Source organism: Acomys minous (genome assembly GCF_964271855.1).
Source record: "Acomys minous genome assembly, chromosome: 2".
Classification (NCBI taxonomy): Eukaryota; Metazoa; Chordata; class Mammalia; order Rodentia; family Muridae; genus Acomys; species Acomys minous.
The window spans coordinates 21,463,976-21,488,726 of NC_140484.1; the positions used below are offsets into that span (position 1 = coordinate 21,463,976).

General features: G+C 39.4%; 1 protein-coding gene across 3 annotated transcripts in view; it reads right to left on the reverse strand.

Moving 5' to 3' along the window:
- The window catches only part of LOC311582230 (cytochrome P450 2C55), a 51,164-nt gene that overhangs the window by 10,452 nt on the left and 15,961 nt on the right, over nt 1-24,751 (reverse strand). Inside the window, exons 1-4 of one of the 3 annotated variants that reach the window (XM_084755165.1) lie at nt 9,972-10,145; nt 8,893-9,055; nt 8,565-8,714; nt 4,108-4,268 (exon numbers count right to left, since the gene is read on the reverse strand). In XM_084755165.1, the coding sequence (XP_084611291.1) occupies nt 4,108-4,268; nt 8,565-8,714; nt 8,893-9,055; nt 9,972-10,139 (642 nt within the window). In that variant the 5' untranslated portion in view covers nt 10,140-10,145. Of the gene's footprint in view, nt 1-4,107; nt 4,269-8,564; nt 8,715-8,892; nt 9,056-9,971; nt 10,146-13,137; nt 13,688-14,977; nt 15,120-24,751 lie in introns of those variants that run through there. The other 2 variants (XM_084755166.1, XM_084755164.1) reach the window with 2 other exon arrangements.

The window sequence follows — 24,751 nt, forward strand, 5'->3', positions numbered from 1 at the left end:
AAAAAGAGAGTAGCACAGAAGATGGAAGTGGAAGAAGATGATGTGCTAAGTAACTTCTTTCTGAACTCTTGAAGCTTGGAAACAAGGTGTTAGGGGTCAGAGGTCAGACAATCATATGAACTATCTTTCACACAGTTTGTGCTGATGTTTAACTGATACTGAACATGCAGTTAAACCCACAAGAGCTCTCTTTACTTTAACATCTTCCCTTCTTTGCACAGCAGGGGCCATCACTGAGCCATGCAATCATCTGCCATCTGAGCTGGCTCTCTCCGCCTTCTGAAACTTCATCTCATTGAGAGTTGGATAGTCAGAGCCAGTACGCCCATCAATTCATGTGCTGATTTAAAATTTTTTAACCTTTGAAATTTTATTTCTGTGTGTTACATGTTATTTATGAGAGCAGAGATTAAGGCAATTGGAGCAATGTACTATAGAACACAGTGCCACTCCTGCCCTTCTCACTATTAGTACTCATCTCCAGAATGGAATTTTTACTCTATAACTGGGAAGGATGCAAAGATCATGAAGAAGGAGATGGGGAAAGTGTAAAATAGGGAGGGAGACTTTAACTAGGGAGGTGGAGTAGTACAGGAGATGGCGGGAAGAAGGTAAATAACTCTACATGTACTTGAAAAGGCCATAGGAAAACATTATTTTACATTTCCTTAAAATATATATATAATATATAGTTGTATGTATATACACATATATGTACACACATGCACACACACACACATATATATATATATTTGAAGTCTAATATATATATGTAGGAAATGAAGTTGTATGCGCCCCTCAAGAACCACAGACTAGCTCACAAAAAACCCAGGGATAGGCATGGAAATCTCCCTTCAAGTTGGTAGTTGTGGAAGTCTAACAAGCTCCTTTTTGTTGTTGTTGTTGTTGTTGTTAGTTTGTTTTTTTGTTCTTTTTGTTTGGGATGTGTGTGTGTGTGTGCATGTGTGTGTGCGTGTGCGTGTGCGTGTGCGTGTGCATGTGTGTGTGTGTGTGTGTTGGTTTGGTTTGGTTTTTGGTTTTTTTAGAGACAGGGTTTCTCTATGTAGCCTTGACTATCCTGGACTTGCTTTGTAGACCAGGCTGGCCTCTGCCTCCCAAGTGCTGGGATTACAGGTGTGTGCCACCACCACCCAGCCTAACAAGCTCTTAAAGCAGTATAGACTATTGCCATTGTCCTTAATTGCCTCTCAGAACTTAAATCTAAGACCCTACTGCTGAAGACAACCCACACACCAGACACACAGGACCTAGAAGAATCCATCTGAAAGCACCCTGGAAATCTCTTCACTGAGGACTGACTCTCACTGTATTCAAAGGCGATACACAAGTTGCCAAGAAAGAAAAGCAACTGTAAGTCTTTATGCAGCTACAAAACCTACAAACCACAACACTGACCAGAACAACAAGATATCCCCGAAGATGCAACAGTGGCATTTATATCTTGGGAGTAACCAACAGCTGTCTTCTAGGACTTAACTCCTGCTCAGTGGAAGGAATTCATGAGTTGTACTGTAAACTTGGTCAGGTTACAGACCCTACAGGAGAACCTACTACTGCTACTTCCTAAATCGATATACTTCCTAACTGCATTCTAAATATTTATCCTATGCTCACAGCTAAGTGTAGCTCTCACCCCTCATCAAAGAAACTTCTTCTTAAAACAGATGGATAATACTATTACAGTAACCCACAAGTGATCAAAATGCAGAGAACAACTGACTGTAGATTTAGAGCTGCAGGCAACCAATGGCTGCTAAGGGAAGGAGAATGATGATTCACAATATGTCATCTAATCCCAGGAGGCCAGTCCTAAACACATGAGCAACACTAAGTGTACTCAGTAGCTTGTTCACATATATACATATATATGATATATATCAGCATACTAGAGAATTCATTAATTTCATAGAAAGGTAGAGGAAGAAAGAATGAAAATGATGTTAGTATATAATACTCTGTATGAAATTCTCAAAAATGAGGCTTCTTCCTGCAGCAGATGGGACCAAATACAGAGACACACAGTCAGACATTACAGAGACAGAGAGAGAGAGAGAGAGAGAGAGAGAGAGAGAGAGAGAGAGAGAGAGACCGTAGAACACATACAGTTCTAAACCAGATTTCTTCATCAAATCCTTCCTCCTCAGAGCTCAGAGAACCTTGCAGAAGAGAAGGCAGGAGTCACGGAGACAGAGGGGATGAAGAACACCAGGAGAACAAGGCCTTCTAAAATAACTGAGCAAAGCTTCTATGAATTCACAGGCTGAAGCAGCAATCATACGGCCTAAACACATCTGCCCTAGGTCCTCTGCATACGTACCATAGCTTTCAGTTTAGAGCTTCTGGGGGACTCCTGAATGCGTAACAGTGAGTCTTTAATTGTTGTGCCCTCTCTTGGGGCTCTTTTATTTTTCTGTTGTTTTGACTTGTACAACCTCGATATGATGGTATTAGTTGTATCTTACTGTATTTTATTTTGCTGTTTTGTTGTTATAGCTTAGAAGTCTGGTCTTTTCTAATGGGACAGAAAGGAAGTAGGTCCAGATGGGAGAGGAAGTGTAAAGGAACTGGGTCGAGGGGAGTACAGAGGGCAGGAAACTGTATTCAAATTATATTGTATGATAAAAGAATCTATGTTTGATAAAAGAGGATGAGTTGCAGAAAATTGAAAAGAAAAATCTCACAAAATTTTAAATTAAAAATAAATAATATTAGAAAATCAAATTAAGAGTCTCAACTAGTGATACCATAGTAAAATTTCTCCTAAAGAGTCTGTTTTATCTGAACAAATAGGAAATTATGCTTTTTTTTTTTAATCATGAAACAGAACTCAGCATTTTATGGATAAATATTTATACCCAAGAGCAGTTAAATAATTTCTATACAACCGCACAGATATCTTCCAGGCAGTGTACAGGGCATGCCAGCCCAACAGAGTGGGATTCTGTGACACCTTCTAAAGCCCAGTCAACATTCCCATTAGCGTTCGTAAGTACCTATCCTTGGTATTCTCAGGGTAGAAATTTCAGCCATACAAAGTGACGATAATGTCTCTGCCTTGTTTGACAGACAAGCCTGTGAGTAACAGAATCTTCTCAATGAAAACCTGGATGTCCTCTGGGAGCTTGAACATGTTTCCAGGCTGTCAGCAAAGTGTTGCCTGGAAAAGGGAGTCAGTGGGGAAATCCCTCGAGTGGCCTTGAACTATATTTGAGCATTGCCACATGGTCTGAAAGTCTGAAGGTCTCAGCAGTATTTCTTGAGAAGTCCATGCCACTATGCCAAGATCTGGATAGGACCATGGGTGTGGAAACACTCACTCATGGGCAGACACTTCATTCAGCCATGAAAACTTTTAAGAAGAAAGAGGGGGACAAGAGGAGAAACAGAATCAACTTAGTCACAACTCTGGAACATAAAGCTTATGTGAAAGCGGAGTTGATAAAATAGAGGAAGCGGGTTTAAAATGATGAGAAAAGGGCTGGGGAGATGCCCAGATGTTAAGAGGACCTTCTGCTCTTCCAAAGGAGCCAGGTTGGATTTCTAGCACCTACAAAATGGCTCCTAACTGTCTGTAATACCAGTTTGAGGGGATCCGATGCCCTCTTCTGGCCTCTGTGGGCATATGGATACAACACTCATGAATATTTTTTTGAAAAGTAGAAAAGGCTTTGTAGATTTGTGTCTGACCTTGTCCCACCTGTCTCCTTGGCTTGGCGGTGGCCTTGACAATGGGACCTTGTAACTGGTATGCAGCGTCCTTTTGTAATTGTTGTGTTGGGGATCAAACCCAGGGCCCTGTGTAAACTAAACAAGCTCTCCACACTGAGATTCATCTTTAGCCTCTCCCTTCATTTCACCTACTCCCTCCTGAGTAACTGAGAGGAGGGAGAGAAGGAGGGAGGGAGGGAGGGAAGGAGGGAGGGAGGGAAGAAGGGCAAAAGAGACTGATTCTGCTTTCCAACAAAGTTCTTTATACCAAGCTTCAAGGTAAATGTCTGGAAAATAAACACATTGCACTAAAGTAAAAATTTTAATTTGTTAGAGAAATAAACATAAATGATTTATTAAGAGATGTGCTTGTCTCACCTGCATCCATGGGGAGTTCAAAATTTTAAAGTTTTCATTGAATTTCTCCATCAAGTTAAGAAAACTCTTATCTTTATAATCAAAACGATTATGGAAAATAACTGAGCAGATCACATTGGAGGGAGCACAGCTCAGGATGAATGTGGGATCACAGAGTGAGCCTGAAGGATCGGAAACATTTTAAAATATCATTAAAACATTTGTGTAAAAGACCTTATCTTTGAACTAAAAACAACTAATAGTTTTAGAATCTGAGTATTAGCAATGAAATTACCATACTGGCAAGAATTTCTACACACTTCCTATTAGCACACCCTTTTTCTTTATTCCTAGCTTGCTTCATAATCATTAGCTAAATCTTTAGCATCTGCCCCCAGTGTGAACATCACTCTTGGGTACATATTCTAAGTTAAGTTCTAAGAAAATATATGACCACTTTTAAGAACACATAAACTGTCTCTGTCATTTTTTCATTTTGGAAGCTGCTAACCTGCACTTTCAGTTCACTTAGGTAATTAAGTTTTATTCATTCTCAAGTATCTGATGGGGTTGAAGACCAGATAGTTTAGTCTTACAATTAAGCTTAGTTGTTTAGGGGTTAAGATATTTTTAGGTCTAGGTAGATGTTTTAAGTTGATAGAGATGAGATATGATAGATATTGATTTTCTTTCAGAATTTTAGAATGACCAAAATAGAAAAGATGTTTTCTTCAAGGCTGTCAAATACAAACAGCCAAATCACTATGAATATGACATTTATATAATTCCTGATTGTTTCATAGTTCTTTCTGCTGTATCTAGTTTATTTTATTTATGTGTGATAATATAAATGTATATGTTAAAAAAAGAAGTATAATTTTAAAAAACTCAAGTTTTTGGTGTAGAACCTTATCCCTCCTGAAGTTTATACACAATTAAGGAAGAAATAGCTGTCCAGAAACATATTGTTCCCAGTGGAGAGCTGAAGGAGTTGTGTCCAGAACAGCCTGCAGAGAAGATGACCAGGGAGGAAAGGGTTACAGGAAATGCATACATTCATCAGGGCAAATCTACAGGAGCAGAAATACCCATATTTTTTTTTAAAAAGCTAACAAAAACAAGCACCAATTGTTAGAGATTTTTTTTCCCTAAAATAAAGGCGAAATTAAAAAGTCATTTTAAATGTAAAACCAAATGTGACAAATGCAACATTTACATTAGTAATGGAGTCTTATAGTTTCTTCATTTCAACATTGAAAAAGAATTGAAAAGAAAATATGTAATTTTTATTTTATTTTTCCTTCCATTGGAAATAGATTCTTTTCCCACATAATAAAAAGAAAAAGAAAATATCTAGTTTTAGTTTTGTTTTGTCACTAGTTACCAGGTATATCAGTTTAATTTATTTAGATAAAGTTTAACCTCTACTAGAATCTTGGGTTATTGCCCTATATAGCCACAACAAAATATATACTTTTTTTTTAATTTGACAATCATTTAAGTCAATTTGATCATAAGAAACAAAAGCATGAGTAATATTAATTTTGCAATGGCATATTTAAATAAAATGGTGGTGATTCCACTAGTGCTTTGCAGGACCCTAGAGTCCCAGCCTCTCCCCCTCAGAAGGAAAGGGTGGTAAGCTTGAGAATAAACTGGGCTAAAGAGGGAGATGCTGTTCCAAAATGGTTTTAATTGAATGGCCAATAAGCTTTATGCATCAGAGTCCTCAAATTCATACCATAGATGCAATAAAATGAAACAAAATGTGTGTAATAAATGAAAGTATGTAAAGAAATGGGAGGGAATTCAAATTAAAGAAACCTGAATAGTTGGCAGACATGACACCGGATTCCTTTTCAGGTAAAACACCAAGATATTCAGCTTTTTATTGAAAGAAAGAAAGACAGAGAGGGAGACAGAGACAGAGACAGAGAGACAGAAAGAGACAGAGAGAGAGACAGAGACAGAAACAGAGAGACGTATTTTGTCTTAGAAGATAAAGAATAATTTAAACTTAAATTATTAATTTAAATTTTAAGTCAGGTGTAGTGGCACCCACCTTTGATCCTAGCATTCTGGAGGCAGAGCAGGCAGATCTCAGTGAGTCTGAAGCCAGCCTGGTCTACATAATAAGTTCTAGGACCAACAAGTTTACATAGCGAGACACTGTCTTGAAAACACACAAAGATTTGTGTGTGTGTGTGTGTGTGTGTGTGTGTGTGTGTGTGTGTGTTCGTTCAGATTGAACAGTCTAATTTCTGGTGCTAGAGAGATGGCTTAGCAATTAAGAGCCCTAATTACTCTTCTAGAGAACCCAGGAGGCTTATGGGTCACAACCATATACAACCCTAGTTGTGGGGGAATCCAGTGTCCTCTTAGGCCTCCAGAGGCATGGCACACACATGGTACACTGCAGGGAACCATAGAGTTGGCTTGGCCTAGCTGCCTTGAGAGGCATGCATTATACATTTGCCAGGTTAGAGTCCATGGCTCCTGCTGCACAATGTGCCTTCCAGTTCCTGAGAGACTGATGCACTCCCTCAGGCAGTGATGCATCTTAGTCACTAAATTTGGCAACTGCAACTGTATTGATCCTGGAAATAACATTCTGTTTCTGATAGAGGTAAAAAAAAAAAAAAGATTGATTGCTCTTAATAAAATTGTCACAGCCTCAGCTGTGCTGTGGACTCTCCGATCTGCCTGATTTAATCCTCATGGCTATATCCAGTGACCTTGGCCCAGTAGACAAATCCAGACACTTACAGTACACAGGCATGCATGAAGGTAAGATGCCTATACACATAAAGCAAAACTGAAAATAAATGAATCTCAAAAAAATTTAATCAGTGCCAGGCATGGTGGCACATGTCTGTAATCCCAGCACTCTGCGATGCAGAGGCAGATAGACCTCTGTGAGTTCCAGGCCAGCCTGGTCTACAAAGTGAGTCCAGGATGACCAAGGGTACACAGAGAAACCCTGACTTGAAAAACACAAACAAACAAACAGAAATTTGATAGGATTTGTAATGTATCCTTACATTTCAGGAAGAGAATTAAAACCTGGGGTAACTTGGAATCCAAGCTGGGGAGGAGGGGAGGAACAGTTTCATGAGTAGAGCTAGCATCAGCTTAAATAATTGTAATAAAAGTTCCAAGCCCCCCCCAAAAAACAGTCATTTAAGATGCACGCAGAACTTCCTTTTTATCCAGATATGTTGAGGGTAACAAATCACATGAAAATTGTGGGAAAGACTGGTGGTTACAGATCCCAAGACATGGCAAACCACTTCACGCCATGTCACTTAAGGACAGTGTCAGGGTTGGCCAGCAGTCAGGAGCAAAGACATTAGGTCTTACACAGGAGGAAGGCATGAACAGGCTGGGAACGTTGAGTAAGCTTTATTGACAGCAGCCTCAGTGGCATCTGAACTATAAGGATGCTCTTAGGGATCCCATACCTTGATGTGGGGGTGACCTGGGGCAAAAAAACAAAAACAAAAACAAAAAAAAATTTTAAAAACCCAAAAGACAGGATTTCCGTTTGTGAAATGGGCAAAGAAAACATTTGGGTGAATGGGATAGTTAAAATATCAAAGGCACGTTTTCTGTGCCTAGGAAATAGCCATGCCTGGGAGTAGAGGCCCCTTTCCTAGATCTAGAAGGCATCTATGAATCAAAAATTGCAAACTATAGAAAATTAAAACATGGCTAATAAGCAAATAACAAAGGACAGAATGAAAGCTAACTTACAATTAGGGGAAGGTAGGATAAAGTTAGCAGTAATTGAAATGCAGTAAATAAGTAATTTCATATACGTTATATATTAGCAGAATTCAACATAGTACATTATTTGCTCAAGAGATATAGACTAGCATAGAAAGTAGCTATTGACATCAAATAACCAGCTGATATGTTTTAAACAGCCCTTTGTTTAAAGGGTGAATGCAGCTGAAGAAAGTAGTACTCAAAACTGCCTAAGCAAAAGAAAATAAAAACATGCTAAGTATCATTATCAGTAGAGATGCAAGGATGGGTCTTGAAGTAAATCTGTGTCACTGTGTCACTAAAACTGACCAGACAGATATAGACCACCTCAGTGACAAAACATGTCACTTTCTCTCATTACATAAAAATATGATGGGCCCATTCATATCATGCATACTTGAAAATTATTCTCCTGAGAAATATTCTAAATAATAAAGTCACAATTACACTATTGGAAAATATGACCCCGTATGAATTTTTATGAGGCTTAAAACTTTCTATCTCCATGATGTTTGGTTTTGAAAACAAGCTGGGCAGAATAAGATTTCATGAGTATGTCCATACCTCGTGCACAGTGCGAGCAAACATAAGGGCACAAGCTAAGCTCTGTCCCTGGGCACTAGCATGAGAGCTGACAAGCACTGCCCACAAGGAGCCAGCTACTAGTGCAGTGTTGAAAAGGGCATGTAGAGGAAGAGCCAGGAACCCACCGTTTGTTTGCCTTAGCTCTTCCACAAGACAGCATGCTTCCTCTTGGATGCGATCTTCAATGCTCCGCTTCCCCATTCCAAAATTCCTCAAGGTCATAAGCGAGAAGCGCCGAAGCTCCTTCCATTTTGTTCCATTGCTGAAAATGAGTCCTGCCGGAACAGGAAATGGACATTAGAAGGGAGACAAGAAGGAGGGGCTGGCCTCGGACTGCCACTTGGCTCCATGCCCAAGGAGCTTTTGCTATTTCATGCCCCCAATTCCTGCCCAGCATACACATGTATAAACATGCATACACATACATGCACATGTGTACACATGAACACTTACCAAAGCCATTATTCGTTCTTTCAACAATTGGGAAGCTACCCCTTCCAGAAAATTCCTCTCCGAGTTCATTCAGGGCTTCCTTTATTGCTTCATACCCGTGAACCACTACAGTAGGCTTCAGGCCAAAATACAGAGTGAACATGGGGCCATAGACTTTTGAGAGCTGGAAGTATGAAAGAAAATATAAGTAGCAGAAGACTCTAGGCTGACATTAGCCTCTTACTGTCCTCATTTGTAGTCTGAAAACCACAACTTCAAATTTAGTTAGATTCAATACAGGAAAAAAAAAAAGCTGTCATAGCTTTTGCATGCAGCCTGTGTCTAGTTTACCCAAAGATTTCCAAGCAAATTAATGTGCAAACTGTCAGAACTGTGGCACTTTGAAGCAAGTTTATCTGTGGATTTACAGATAAAAAGACGGAGGCTGAAAGAGTCTCAAATTCATTTTCATTTCCCACAGGTGAAAAATTCGAGAGCCACTAGCCAGTCCTCAGTTTCCACACTGAAACAAATACTCAGCTATGAAGAACTAACTCTGCCTCAGGAGTCTGCTGAGCTCTATCTCAGTTGTCCCGTGCTAAGCACTGGAAACCTACCGTTTTCAAACTCTCCCTAGATGAGTGTGATGCCAGGTGATTTGTAATCCTGATATTACTGACTAAGGGGTGACAGCAAGCAGAGACAGCACGTGCAGCCTTCCACAACACAATGTTTTCCACGCTGCTCATTCACAGGCCAGGCAGCAGCTTTGCACAGAGTCCAGAAACACTGGACCTTACTAGTAAAAATTCAAAATAATCCCATTACCTCTTATCTTGTGCAAGAAGTCACAGCTAAGGACCATGAAACAATGAAAAAGTGTGCTTGTATGGATTTTATCTTACAACATAAATTTTTCCATCCTAGATAAGTACATTATCTCATTTAATCATTTCTGACAAACCAGATATCATAATCCACAGGGAAATTTTGCCTTATAATGACAGTTTAATCATTTGTCTCCAGTGAGGTATTTGTTTATCTATCCGCGAAGATTAATCATTGCTTCCCAGATACTACAGAGCAAGAAGGATACTTACATTGGTTAAGGATTTGCTGATGTCCTTCATATCTATCTGAAGGATGTTTCCAATAAGTGGGAGGGGAGTGGGGCCCGGAGGGAGCTTCCCTTTCCCGGAGCTCGGTCTCCAGAGTGAGAGGAGAAGCAGACAGGACAGACTGAGCACCAGGACCAGGACTGGATCCATGGCAGCCTTCTGTTAGGGAGAAGCCTGTGAGCTGGCAGCCCAGAGCTTTTATAATGCTAGCTGCTGATTCCAAGGCATAAGTGACCAATCAGCAAGGAGTACTTAATCTCTCTTCCTATTGGACTCAGGCCAGCTGGAAAACGTGAAAGGGAGCTGCTCTCTACAACTGCTCTCCCTCTACTACCCAACCCTGGAGAGCTGTTGTAACTAGTCTGAAGTTGGACTTGACCCAGGTATTGGACTGGGGTTTGTGTGTGTGTGTGTGTGTGTGTGCTTTTTTATTTGTGGAGGGCATGTTTCAAAGCCCTAGTAGTTCCAGTTGCATCTTAAGGCCTGAACTGAGCTGCAACGAAATACATATGTGTATTCATGAGTGCACCTGGGTGTGCATGTGAATAAAGAGGCTAGAGATTGACTTCTGGAGTCTTCCTCGACTTTTTTGAGACAAGATCCCTCACTGAACTTGGAGATCATCAGGGTGGCCAGTGAGCTTCAGGGATCGTTTTGTTTCTACTCCACCCCACCCAGCATTGAGGTTACAGACATGTACTACAGATCCCCACTTTTATATGAGTGTTGGGGGAACTGAACTCATGTCCTCAAGCTTGCACAGTGGACACTTTACCAACTGAGCCACTTTCCCAGAACTTGAAGTAAGTTATTTCTGCAAAAAAAAAAAAAAATCATTCCAGCTTTTAGACTGGTGACCAGCTGGGAATTTAGGATTTTTGAAGACAAGCCGTGTCTTCAAGCTAATCTATAAAATACGATTTAGCCCATGGTGCTTCTCAAACACTAGGCTACCCTCCTTGAGACTGAAAGTCTTATGCAAGATTTCAGAATTCTGTACCAACATGAGAGATGCATAAGGAGAACATGGCGGCCATTACCCAGACGTGTCTCATTTTTTGTTTCCCTTGTGTATCTCACATTGTTCACAAACTCAAGATCCTACTTACTTTGCCTCCTGTGTAGGCCACTACTTGGGAAATGTGCACATTTTATCTGAGCCAACATATATCAAGTAATGAATTAAGTGTATGTGTGTACGTATATACACATTACCATTATATGCCCTTTAAAAAATACTTAGAACAGGGAGTCTTATTCCTATTTTTTAATGGGTAAAGGAAGTCTGGGAGCATAGCACACCTGTTGTACCTTGTACCTCATACATAGAAGAACTGAGCTTGAAATGAGATCTGTTGGCCACTGTGGTGACCTATGGCTTGTACTGAAGCTATCCAGAGGGCAAAATAAAACCAACTCCCAACCTTTCATTACTCCGAATGTACATCATCCTGATTTGGTCCCTAAATAGAACCCCTTATTTAGCTCTGATGCATTCGGAGAAAAGAACAAACATAAAATGCACAAGTGTCACCTCTGCAGCTATACAGAGAGAGTTATGCAATGTTCTAGTGGTCACCTTTGAGGGGATTTTGACAGTTTAGTTTCCAGAGATTTCATACCAACCATATCCCCTTGTATTCTCTCACATGCCTTTGCCTAAGGTAAAATTCTTTGTCAGAGCTGAGGAAACTTGGCCTTAGAGAGCCACACAGACTGAGGGTGGTAGAAGTAAGACAGGAAGCCGTGTACCCTGCACCTTGCGCCCTTTTCTCCAGGTTTCAGTTCAGCTGGGTTCACCAACATTAACTAGGCACTGTGATCCAACATTTCATGACTCAGGCTGTGACATCCAAATAAACAGCAAGTTAGTTAATAATTACAGAACATGTGGGTTAAAATGGGTGTCAGAAGCTTAGCATATAACACTTATTGCTTGAATGAATACTGGGCTTGGTGAATTCTTTATCCAAGGCAAAGATAAACAGCTATATGCTGTCTGACTCACATCACCCTAAAATCTAATAACTGTAAACCACATCTAGTTCTCTTTAGAACAACCACGCTTTTTCTTACAGTAGTCCTTACACCAAGCCTGTACTATGTGGTTCAGACACTGAACCTCTGTAACTGAGCTAAAAGAAATTATCTTTTCTTCACAAGTAGCTGTTCTATTTTCAGTTCTGTTGCTGTGATAATATACCCTGTCCAAAATCATCTTAGGAGAGAGGGGATTTATTTCAGCATACAGTCCCAGCTTACAGTCCATCCTGGTAGGTAAGTCAAGGCAGGTACTTCAAACAGCCAGTCATATCACATTCACAATCAAATGCAGAGAGAAATGAATGCGCATACGCTCACTCGCTTGCTTGCTTACTTATGTTCGGCTTGATTTCTCCAATCTTATATAGTCCAAAAACCCTGTCTCGGGATGGTACCAGCCATAATGGATTGGATCATCCCACATCAACTTACCCAATTTAAAACAATGCCCTACAGGTGGGCCCACAGACCAACCACATGAACACATCTCTCATGGAGAGTCTCTTCCCAAATGATTCTAAGTTGTATCAGGTTAACAAAGCTAATCACCACAATAGCCTATGTCAGGGAGTTTCTTACAGTAATGAAAAAATAATATTAATTCACTTTATAGCTATCCCAAATTTTTCTGATATTACTGAGACTCATCTTATTTCTAATGTAAAGCTACTTTGAATATTGTTAATATATACATTCTTATGTATTTTTTAAATTTAGCATGTACCTATTAGTAGAATTGTTGAATATATATGTACTCACTTTAAATTTTTCCGAAGAATTATTCAAATGTTTGTCCGAATTTACAACTGTACTGTGAATACCAGTTGCTATAGTTTATTGACACATGGAATACAATATTTTATTTATTATTTTAACTATTATGAAAATTTATATATCACTGAAGTTTTTTATTTTTAATGATTTGTTTATTTATATCTACGTGTGTCTGTGTCTTGTTTGCTTGTATATCTCTGTAAGAGTGGTAGATCCCTTGCAACTGAAGCTAGAAATAATTGTGAGCTGCCGTGTGTTGGGAATTGAACCCTGGACCCCTAGAAGAGCAGCCAGTGCTCTCAACATCTGAACCATCTCTCCAGCCCTTCAGTGGAGTTCTTTAATTTTAGCTTTATTTTTTTTACATGTAAAATTATATTAGTACACATGTATAAAATAAACTACATAAAGCAAGAAGAACCATAACACAATCAGGAATTATATTAATGTTACATTATATTAATAGTTACTGAGTCATGTAAGTATTAGCACTTACTATGTAAGTACTACATGCAAGTGCCACAAAATACAGGGAGGAGGGGTAAAACTGTGTATGGACTCAGAGAACTCTGCTTATCGAGGTTTGGTGTTCACTGGATCTCAAGAAAATGGGGAAATGTGAAAGAACATAACTATAGTACCAAGAGTGAAGTAGACATTACGCTCAAAATGGAGAGGCTGCAGATGGGAGACTGCCCTTTACACGGGAACAAAACGAGCCTGGTACCATGGGGGCACATGGCCAAATCCACTGTCAATTGGTGTGGTATCAATGTCCTTTACATCAACCAGAGGCTTCAGGTTAAAATTCTGTAGGATGGTGGTGAAGAACAAAAACAGCTCCATGCGAGCCAGGCCTTCTCCTGCACACATCCGCTTCCCTGGAATAGCAAAAGAAGATTTGTTCCTGAATCTCCTGTGAATTGTGGTAAATTGTCATAGAGATTATACAATAGTCAGTGAGTTGTTAGGCATCTGTGTAGAAAACATGCACATCACGTTCTCTGCTTGAGACACGGCTCCCTTCACCAATCTCCAACACCACTAAATCGAAAGCTTCAGGCTGCCCCATTTGATGAAGTACTGTTCTGACACTCTCTCAGAAGCTAGCGGCCTTTCCTCACTTACAATCCTTGTATGGTTTCCTCATCATATGCATATTCTATATAGCAGAGATTGCTTGAATTCCATGCTTTCTTATCTTTCGCCTCCTTGCCCCCCCGCCCAAAAGAAATGAGTTCCATAAAAGGGGCTCTGTATACACATCTTGATTCGTACCATTCCAAGACCAACATAAGAATCAAACCCTCCAGCAAAAGGTGAAAGCGACCCCATGCCCAGAGACTCAACATACATAATGAGCAGTGCGATTGGACATTCAAGGTGGAGGGTCATAAGTAAAGAAAACTCTTGTGGCCCTGAAACACTGTACAGTGTCCCTCTACATGCCCAAGGTCTTTCTTAGCCTGCATTTACTCTGACCTCCTGCATCTACAGAAAGTGTCGCCTCCTGTGCTTCCTTAGCTTGGTAGAGTTCCCCGCCTCCTCTTCTTTTCTTACTTCCTTGCTCTGTATAATCCAGCCAACTTCCCTCTGACCTTTTACACTAACCCTGTTAGGGTATGAAAGAGCGGGATGTCGGTGACTTCCCCTCGGACTGCCTCTCTCACAGCCCTAATCCAACTAGATTACAGTGCCTCACTGACTCACCTGCTTCCCTAACTCAGAAGAGAGTCTCCTCAGAACCTGTTATAGTCTCCAGGGCCCCTGCATTCCCAGAGCTGTCTGGGAAGAGAAGGGTGCCATGGAGGAGATACTCAGAATGTGAACATAGTTGACTCTGTCATGGCAGATGAGGAAAGTCTAAATGACGTTAACTTCCAAGAGCAGCTCCTAGGCATCTGGGAGTTAATCCAGAACCCAAATTCAACCAATAATATACTCTGCTTTCTTAACTTGGAAAAACTGTGATAGGGTCCTTAATGCTCACTAATAATGGTCGAATAAAGAGGAATTATTACATTCGAAGAAAATATATAGTCATAACGTATGTCCTTATGACATATGATGAGCAAATCTACCAGTCCCAGCAAAATCACCATAGAAATTGCACCTAACCCTCAAATTCCATTATGTCCTCCAAAGCACAAATGGAAATTAATTTCTGTTACCTGTTGAGAAAGGCACAAAGTAGTCACTCTTCTTAAAATTGCCACTCTCATCCAGAAAGTGACTAGGGTCAAACTTATCTGGATTGGGAAATTCTTTGTCATCATGCAGCATGGATGTCAGTGATGTTATTACAGTGGTACCCTGAAAATATCCAACAGACATAATGGAAACTAAATAGGATGAACTGAAGAAACTCACCTAGACCCATCTGACTTACGGATAAAAACACTGGATGAAAAGCAAAGCAATGACAGTTACACACAGACAAAATACTATAGAGATTAATTGACACTAGCTCCTCAGCGAGGGTGGAACTTTATGCCCATCTCCCTTCTCCATGTTCTGGCTGGAGCTTTACATATCTCATGCATGTTAGCACAACTGGTATAAGTTCATACATATAACTGTCTACTCATGTCAGAAAGATAATGTTTCCTTGTGTGTATCTACCACTTCTGGTTCTTTTTTTTTTTTTGGTTTTTTTTTTTTGGTTTTTTTTTTTGGTTTTTTTGAGACAGGGTTTTTCTGTGTAGCCTTGACTGTCCTGGACTCACTTTGTAGGCCAGGCTGGCCTCGAACTCACAGTGATCCACTTGCCTCTGCCTCCCGAGTGCTGGGATTAAAGGCGGGCGCCACCACCCCCAGCCCCCACTTCTGGTTCTTACAATCTTTCTGCCCTCTCTTGCACATGACTCTTTATCCTTGAAAGAAGGAAGTGTAATACAGACATCCCATTTAGGGCTGAGATTACTGCGGTCTCTTATTCTCTGTGTCTTGATTAGTTGTAGGTCTCTGTGTTGAGCCCCACTCATCTAGTGCAAACAAAGCTTCTATGATGGAGGTTGAGAAGGAGAGTCAGTTTTCTTTATGGACATGACCCCTGGTATGTCAACTACACTCCAGCAGATGGCTGCATATCCATGAGAATATAATCATCACTAATTGCACTTGCTGTTGCTTTTATTTTAAGACGACACACATTTGATGAGATTAGTTTAATACCAGTAGCAACAGCTTTGCTACTTTGCTATCCACTAGCAGTTGAAGGACTGGGTACTTAGGGCTTTTGTAAAAATACTTCTGAACCTACTCTAGTTATGACCTATGTTAGACACTAAAGTCTGCCCTCATCACTGCTGTGTTTATCACTTCTATTCTCATTCAACTCATATTGGCTATGGTTGTAGATGGAAGTCTGTGTTCATTCTTGAAAAGTCTTTAGACTTTAGAATTCTTTGCTTAAATTTTTGTTAATTAGAGATATGATCGAATTAGTAATAACTTTGACTATATCATCAACAGGTACACTGTCACTTATTGAGCATTTAGCATTGATATATACTATATGTTTCTTATAATTCAAAACTTAGGGAACTTATCATCACAGATTAACCCTACCTTAAAAGTATAAGCAGAGCCAGTTGTGGTGGTGCACACCTATTATTCCAGAACTCAGGTGGCAGAGGCAGAGGCAGGCAGATCTCTGTGAGTTCAAGGCCAGTTTGGTCTAACAAAACAAGCCCAGGATAGCCAGGGCTACACAGAGAAATCTTGTCTCAAAAAAAAAAAGTACAAGAGGGATGAAAATTCATTTCACAACTCAGAATTTCCAATTAAGGAAATTATTAATTAGTTGTACTAAGAGTGGTGTGGCCACTATGTCCCTACAGCTACAGAGGACAGCTCCACACCCACGCAAATGCTGGTGACCCTCATTAAACCTAGTCGATCATAAAACAAAACAAGAAACAAAAATATATGAGAGTGTGTAGGCTTAGTTTTTTTTAAACCCACTTTATTTGGAGCTACCTTAATGCCTCTACCTCCCTTCCAACCCACCAAACCTAGGTAAAAGAGAAAGAAGGTTAGTAGGGACTGGGGATGTAAACCTTTTTAGACTCAGTTCCTTGGGGTGCCTCCACTCTTTTTCATCAGGATTCCAGCAATCCAACAAAGCAACAGTAAACACAGTAGCAAACAGCAAACAGCAACAACAGAATGAACCAGCAGCAGCCTCCTCAAAACATTCTCCAGAGTGTTTCTCTCTGGGAGCATCTCAAAGCAAAGGGAAGCAATGCAAAGCTATGTGAAGGGAAACGAAGTGATGCGAAGCCAAGCAATATGAAGTGATGTAAAGTGATCTTTGTCGGTTTTGAGTGTGCTCATTTATACCTTCTCAGAGTCCACAACAGCATGTTTTCTAGCTGGCAGAAAAACATACCCCACACACAAGGCAGTCCCCCATGAGTCTGCTTCCAGCTGACATGCTCTCTCCCCAGTCAGTTTCCCATCCCACACTTAGGATCAAAACAGAAAACATGTTTAACTAGCCAAAACTTCCACTACATGTCCCCCTTTCTGTTTTTAAAAAATGGCTTTCTCTCTAACATTAATAAAATATATACAATAAAAATAATAATGAGCTTTACATCACATTTTAAATGAGCTGCCTATATACCATACATAAAACAACAAAATAACCTTACATTTTTGATCAGTATACAATAAATGAGTTGTATATGTAAATTGCATTAAAGCAAAAGTTGAACAAAATAACCTTCAATTTTTATCATTATACAACAATCCACACCAATGTAAAATACTTGAGACTAGTAGCTTCCGCCTTTCATCCTATTATCCTATATCCCTCCTTTTTATCGTTCCCTTCTTCCCTCCTTTCCCAGATCACTAAATAAGAAAGAAAGATAAGTGAAAAAGAATAGAGAGGAGAAAGAAAAAGATCCCTGAATTCTAACCTTTACTAAACTATAACCAACCCCCTAAATGACAACAAACATTCAGAACCAATCAAATGACTAAAAATATCCACCCCACCTCTTAGGAATGGGGGCATCATATTCTTTTACTTGTTTCTGTCTGGGAGAAAAGATATCTTTTGGGTACCCTCATGAAAACTGGGATATTGGTCAAGTCCTGAGAAAGCTAGCTGTATCTTTTTCTGTCCAGTCTCTGTATGTTCAATCATTTAGGTTAGCACTTTTGAGGTTTATTTGCATGCAAATTCTTGAGAAAACAATAACTGAGGCAGTCTATTAGGTTGAATAGGGGCACAAATCAGCTAATTTTCTGTTCTATGTTTGAGTAGGTGAAAGGCATCTATCAAGTTTATAAGTCTGTTTGAAGTGTAATATAAATCTCCATCCATGCCAGATGAAAGAGTGGAATGTCATGAGGGTCAGGTAGCCAATAAGATTCACTTGCTGTGCAAAGACATTCATGTCACAGCTAATAGGAGGTCTTCCCTGGTTAAATGTAATCTTTATAAGTTTTGTTGGTAACCATATTTTTTCATTCCCTATGGACATATAAACATAACCACATCTCCATCTCAAAACTATTTCAATTTTCCATTCTAACGTCAACACGTCCTTATAGTATATTGGTTGGCATAGTTCCTCAGTTTTTTCTATAACCCAATGTCTCTCAGCTGCTGTTGTTCCTTTTTCACCAACATTAAGAAAATTTAGACTTAACAAAGCATTACTTAGTCTGTCCCTGGGAGGTCTTTGCTTTTCCTTTTTTTTTTTTTCATAAACATTTCTTTTAAGATATAATTCGCTCTTTCTACAACTTCTTGAACTGTGGGGTTGTGAGGTATACCAGTATTGTACTTTATATTATAATATTCAAAGAATTACTTCACCTTACTGGATACATATGTGGGAGCATTATAAGTCTTAATTTGTACAAGTATTTCCATAATTGCCATCACTTCCAATAAATGTGTAATTACACAATCAGCCTTTTCAGAACTTAAAGCAGTAGCCCATTGAACCCCTAAGAATTATCAATGGCATGGTGTATATACCTTTGTTTTTTAAATTCTGCAAAATGAAACACATCTATCTGCCAGGTTTCATTTCCTTTGGTACCCCTACCATTACTTTCAGCAGGTAACAGAGCTTGGTTATACAGAGAACACATAGGACATTTGTTTATTTTTTCTTTGGCTTGTTCCCAAGAGATAGAGAATTTTTTTCCTTAAACCTTTACTATTAACATGTGTTTTGTGAAATGTTGAGGCTTCCAACACATTTCCTGTTAGTAATTGGTCAATCTTTTCATTTCCTTGTGCCAATAGACCCAGCGAATCTGTATGAGACTGAATATGAGTAATATATAATGGAGAGTTTCTACTTCTGATGACCGGTTGCAATTGCATAAATAACAAAGTCGATTCTGAGTTATCAGGAGTATATTCAGCAGTTTCTAAATGCAAGACAGCTCTTTGTGCATACTGAGATTCAGTAATTAAGAGATTCAGGAAAATCTAACAATACCACAAGGACTACATACAGTTATTTTGTCTGTCTTATAACCTGCCATTCCCATCTTGTTTGCATCAGGATAGAATATTGGTGCCTCTGGAACTGGTGTTCCCTTCACACTACATGGGCAAATCCAATTAGTTTTTTATAAACTGTATATGGCTGCCTTCCAGATATTTGTTATTAATTTCTCCCAAGTAGGTACTACAAACACTTTGCCGATCTTCATTGATTACCCACACTAGTAAGAGGCACTACAGCTTCAGCCAGGTCTGTTCCTGACAATGGACATAGTCTTAGTCTACTTTTTATAATTAATGCAGAAATGTTTTCTGTATATGTCTTCAATTTTTTACTTTGTTTATGGGCTAAGAAAATCCATTCCATAATACTATCTTCCCTTTGTATAATGAGCCCAGTAGGAGAATGAGTTGAAGGCAAAATAAACAAAATACACTCAAGTTTAGGATAAATTTGATCTACATATGTATCTTGCAGTCTTTGTTCTGCCAGAGTTAACTCTTTTTCTGCTTCGGCTGTTAAACATTTTTGACTGTTTAAATCCGAATCTTCTTGTAATGTTTGAAATAAATTACTTAACTCATATGTAGCTAATCCAGTTGTAGGCCTCAGCCAGGTAATATCTCCCATTAATTTTTGAAAATCACTAAGAATTAGCAACTGATCTTGATGGATCTGTACATTTTGTAGCAGAATTTTTTGTTGACTTATTTTATAATCCAAACAACTAATTGAATCTACTCTTTGTATTTTTTCTGCATCACTCTGTAACCCCTCGCATGGCAGAATTCTATGTGTTCTCTTTAATATTTTCTCTAAGGTGTTTGCATCACAGCCAGCCAACAAAATATCACCCATGTAATGGTAAATGATAGATTGAGGAAATCGCCTACAAATTATTTCTAAGAGTTTTCACATAAAATATTGACACGAAGTTTGGCTATTTAACATTCCCCGTGGTAAAACTTTGCAGTGGTATGTCTTTATTGGACCACTACTGTTCAGAGTAGACACTGAGAAAGTGAACCTTTCCCTACCCTGCTCACGCAAGGGTACTGTGAAAAAGCAATCTTCTAAATCAATTGTTATTACAAGTCATGACCTAGGTAACAAAGAAGGTAAAGGAATTCCAGGCTGTAAGGGACTCACTGGTTAAATTACTCTATTCACTGTTCTTAAATTCATTACCATCTTCCATTTTCCTGATTTCTTTTTTACAACATACACAGGGGAATTCTGTGGACTGGTAGACTCTTCCACACGGTGATCCTTCACCTGCTTCTGCACCCGTTGTTCAAGTGCCTGCAGTTTTTCCTTTGTTATGGGCCACTCTCTTGCCACACAGGTCTGCTTGGTAACAACTTTAGGGGTAGGGATTTTGCTACTTCAGCAATGGCCTCTCTTATAATTTGAAAACTCAAATCCTGTGGTGTCCTATGTTTAGACAATGGGCACAGCTTGTGATTGTTCTTCATAGCCGTATCAATACCTTCCTCAGGAGCATTTATCATTTCATCCCTACCGTCATCATTGTCTGTCTCTGGGATTGCAGGAATACTGAGTACCCCATTGTTAAAAAAGATCCCTTCCCCCATAAGGTATGGGCATGTCAGCCATACACATACTCAACTTCCTTGTTTGTCCTTCTGGTCCCACACACTTAATCCATTGTACACTCTGCCTTATTTGAGATAACTTATCAATTCCTATAAACTTTGTATAAATAAACCTTCTGAAGTAGCCGTTTTAGATTCCAAGACTTGGGAAAATATACTGACATCAGCTTCTATATCAACCAATGATTTTGACGCCTTCTATTTTTTCACCATTCATTTGTCTCTAATCCTTAACCACTATTTGCCAGAACATATGTTTTCCAGTACTCCTAAGTGCCGCTGTACTTTCTACTGGAGCAGATTTGTCCTTGGTGTAAGGAATCATTAACAGTTGAGCAGTTCTATCCCCTGCATTAGTTTGTATCTCTTTTTTTACACTTGCCATGATTTTAATTTCTTCCTTATAATCCCCAACTATAATAGCTGGGTAGACAATAAATCCTTGAGAAGTTAATCCACTTCATCCCCAACTTCCCAACTTCCTACTGTCTTTGAAGGTAAAGAGCTATAAAGACCAATGGTTATTTTGTAACATTCAACTCTTAGGGATAGTGTAAGGAGTTTACCTGTGGCCAGATACAAAGCTGCACTGCTTCAGTAGCATGCATAAGACCAACAATACTTAATTTTGGTTTTCCAGCCTGTTTGTTAGCTCCTGGCTGACCAAAGAAAGATGGCTTATATTGCTTGACTGGACAGGCCACTCTGTTTGTTTCCCAATGGCAAGAGGCTACCTTGTATGTGTCTCTTGGCTCTGCAATCCCTAGTCCAGTGTTTTTCCTTTTTACAGCAGTTGCAAAACCATGGGAGGCTTGGCATTGCATTGCAGCCAGAAACTGCTTGTCCTCTTATATGAGTACCATATTCTCCAGAGTTAATGCATCTGCTATTTTGAGCTTTGTAGCTTTTTATCTATTTATTTATTTATTGGCTCATTCATTTTAGCTGTTAACCTTACAATTTTTTTAAATGGCCAAATTTGTTGCAATTAAAGTACCAAGTATTTTGATATCTGAGACCTCTAGCTATGGCTTATCCTATGATAATAGCATAATATTCCTGAAAGACAATATCAGTTGTGTCTTTTACCCACTCCACCATCTATTGGGCCTGCCCATGTTTTTAATGGTCTAATTACTCTCTTACATTCAGCATTTGCATTTTCTGGGGTTTTTAAAAAGATGTATTTATTTATTATGTATACAATGTGTGTCTGCATGTACAACTGCACACCAGAAAAGGGCACCAGATCTCATTATAAATGGTTGTGAGCCACAATGTGGTTCCTAGGAATTGAACTCAGGACCTCTGGAAGAGAAGGCAGTGCTCTTAACCTCTGAGCCATCTCTCCAGCCCACAGTATTTGCCTTTTCAAATGCCAAAGTCTCTATCAACACCTGTCTGGAAACAGGATACGATATGGCTTTATTTACATCTGAAGTCAATCTCTGTAAGAAGTCTGTGAAGACTTCTCCAGGGCCTAGTATTACCTTAGTCATTGAGGTAGATCTTTCCCAAGGCTCATCAACCATATCCCCAGCTCTTAAATCTGTGATGCTACATTGTTCTATTACGACATCATCAGATCAGATTTGCTCTTGTAGGTCAGCATAATGCCCTTCACCAAGCAGTTGATCTTTAACAACATTTCTTTCTGTATATCTATTTTTGTAACTTTATCCTTTTACCACAATAACCACTGTTCTTGCTGACCCACTTCTAGCACAGCTGACACCAATCCATTCCAAACTTGGGAAATAATTCTATTTTGGGTGACCTAGTTACTTACTATTTGTCATTCTATACAACACAACAGACTCTTTAAAATGCTTTAAATCTAAGATTTCTGTTAGGTGCCATGTTACCCCATCATAATAATGACCACCATCATTAGCAGGCACATGTTGCACAATTACTGGGAGAGCTGAAGGTGCCAGGCAACCCTCTGGAAGCACACTTGACTCAACATGAACCTTTCTGCCCTGTACAGCTTCCTGCTCTTCCCAACCCCTCGCCTCACTCAGGGGATCCGAGTACCTGACAGCAAAAATGTGTGGAGCGAAAATGTGTGACTTCCCTTTTTCATCCTGTAGGAAATTCCCACTCTCCAACATCAGGCCTGACTCTTTCCTCTCTCTGGAACTTTTTCTTTTCCGAGCACATCAACCTCTACCCTCAAATGCCTTTGTTGCACAAACAACTCTGCAATCCTTTCCAACCCATTTCATCCACTTTTTGTTTCTCAGACCCATCCATATCCACTCATAACTTTTCTAATTGCTCAGTAACTTTTCCAACCTTTTTAAAGACAGAATATACGAAGGTGATGAAGCAAAAACATAAAGTCACGGGGCTGGAGAGCTGGCTCAGTGGTTTAGAGCACCACCTGCTCTTCCAGAGGTCCTGAGTTCAATTCCCAGCAACCACATGGTGGCTCATAGCCATCTATAATGTGATCTGATGCCCTCTTCTGCATATAAAGCACTCATATACAATAAATAAATAAATCTTAAAAGCAAATACAGCAGCAACAATAACAACAAAAACCCAGTAAGTCCCCTCTGGGTGCAAAGCGGGAGAAAACCCAGCAGCATTAGCTGCCATTTTGCTGACACCCTGAAACAATATTCTCATACCTTCAAAACCTGCCATTTCCCATTAAAAAACAAGTTTCCCATTATGCATCAGCCACATCTAGATGCCACCTGTAGGCTTAGGTTTTTTTAAACCTATGTTTTTTGGGGTTCCTTAATGTCTCTACCTCCCTTCCAAATTACCAAACTTAGGTAGAAGAGGAAAGAAGGTTAGTAGGGACCGAGGGTGTAAACATTTGGATGTAAACCTTTTTAGACTCATTTCCTTGGTGCGATCCCATTCTTCATTGTCAGGAAATCATTAGTTCAGCAAAGAAATAGCAAACCCAGCAGCAAACAGCAAGTGGCAAATAGCAAGCAGCAACAGCAGAACAAATCAGCAGCAGCCTCCTTGAAACTTTCTTCAGAGCATTTCTTTCTAGAAGCATCTTGAAGCAAAGCAATACGAAGCCAAGCAATGCAAAGCAATGCAAAGTGATCTCTCTTTGTTTTTGGGGCTTTTATTTATACCCTCTCAGAGTCTGTAACAAGATCTTTTCCAGCTGGGAAAATCCACGAGGCAATCCCCAGCTGATAAAGATCACACAGTTTCCAGCTAACAAACATCACAGTGCTCTCATGAGTCAGTTTCACATCCCACACTTGGGTCCAAAACAAATATATATATATGTGTGTGTGTGTGTGTGTGTGTGTGTGTGTGTGTGTGTGTGTGTGTGTGTTTACCTAACCTAAACTTCCACTACAAAAGTGAGAATGAAAATTGTTGGAAAAGGTTTGGTAGAAATCAGAGGGGATAAGAAAAGGAGAGGGTAAGTTAGTCATGTTGCATTATAGACAGGTAAGAAATTATCAAAAATTAGATGTATTTTTAAAATTGTTAATTTTATACACTTAGTAAATTATTTTCAAAAATAGGGTGCTCAGTCAAAGATCATCCAAGTTAAAACTATTAATAGATTATTTAGAAAATAGGATATTGAAAGATTAAATTCCATCCTGCAGGATTTGGGGGTTGTTTGTGTTTGGTTTTGCTTTGCTGTTTTGTTTTGTTTTGTTATGTGGGAAACAGAGCCTCAGCAACGGAGGATCTAAAAACACTCTGGTATGAAAGATACTCCTTAGTGTCATCAACAGTGGAACCACAGTTTATCCAGAGTTACAATCTGATGAAGCAGGCCGTTAATGAAGATCACGTACTCAAAGTCCTTGCTCAAAGCATACAAATGGATTTTGATCTCCAAGAAAACCTCCAC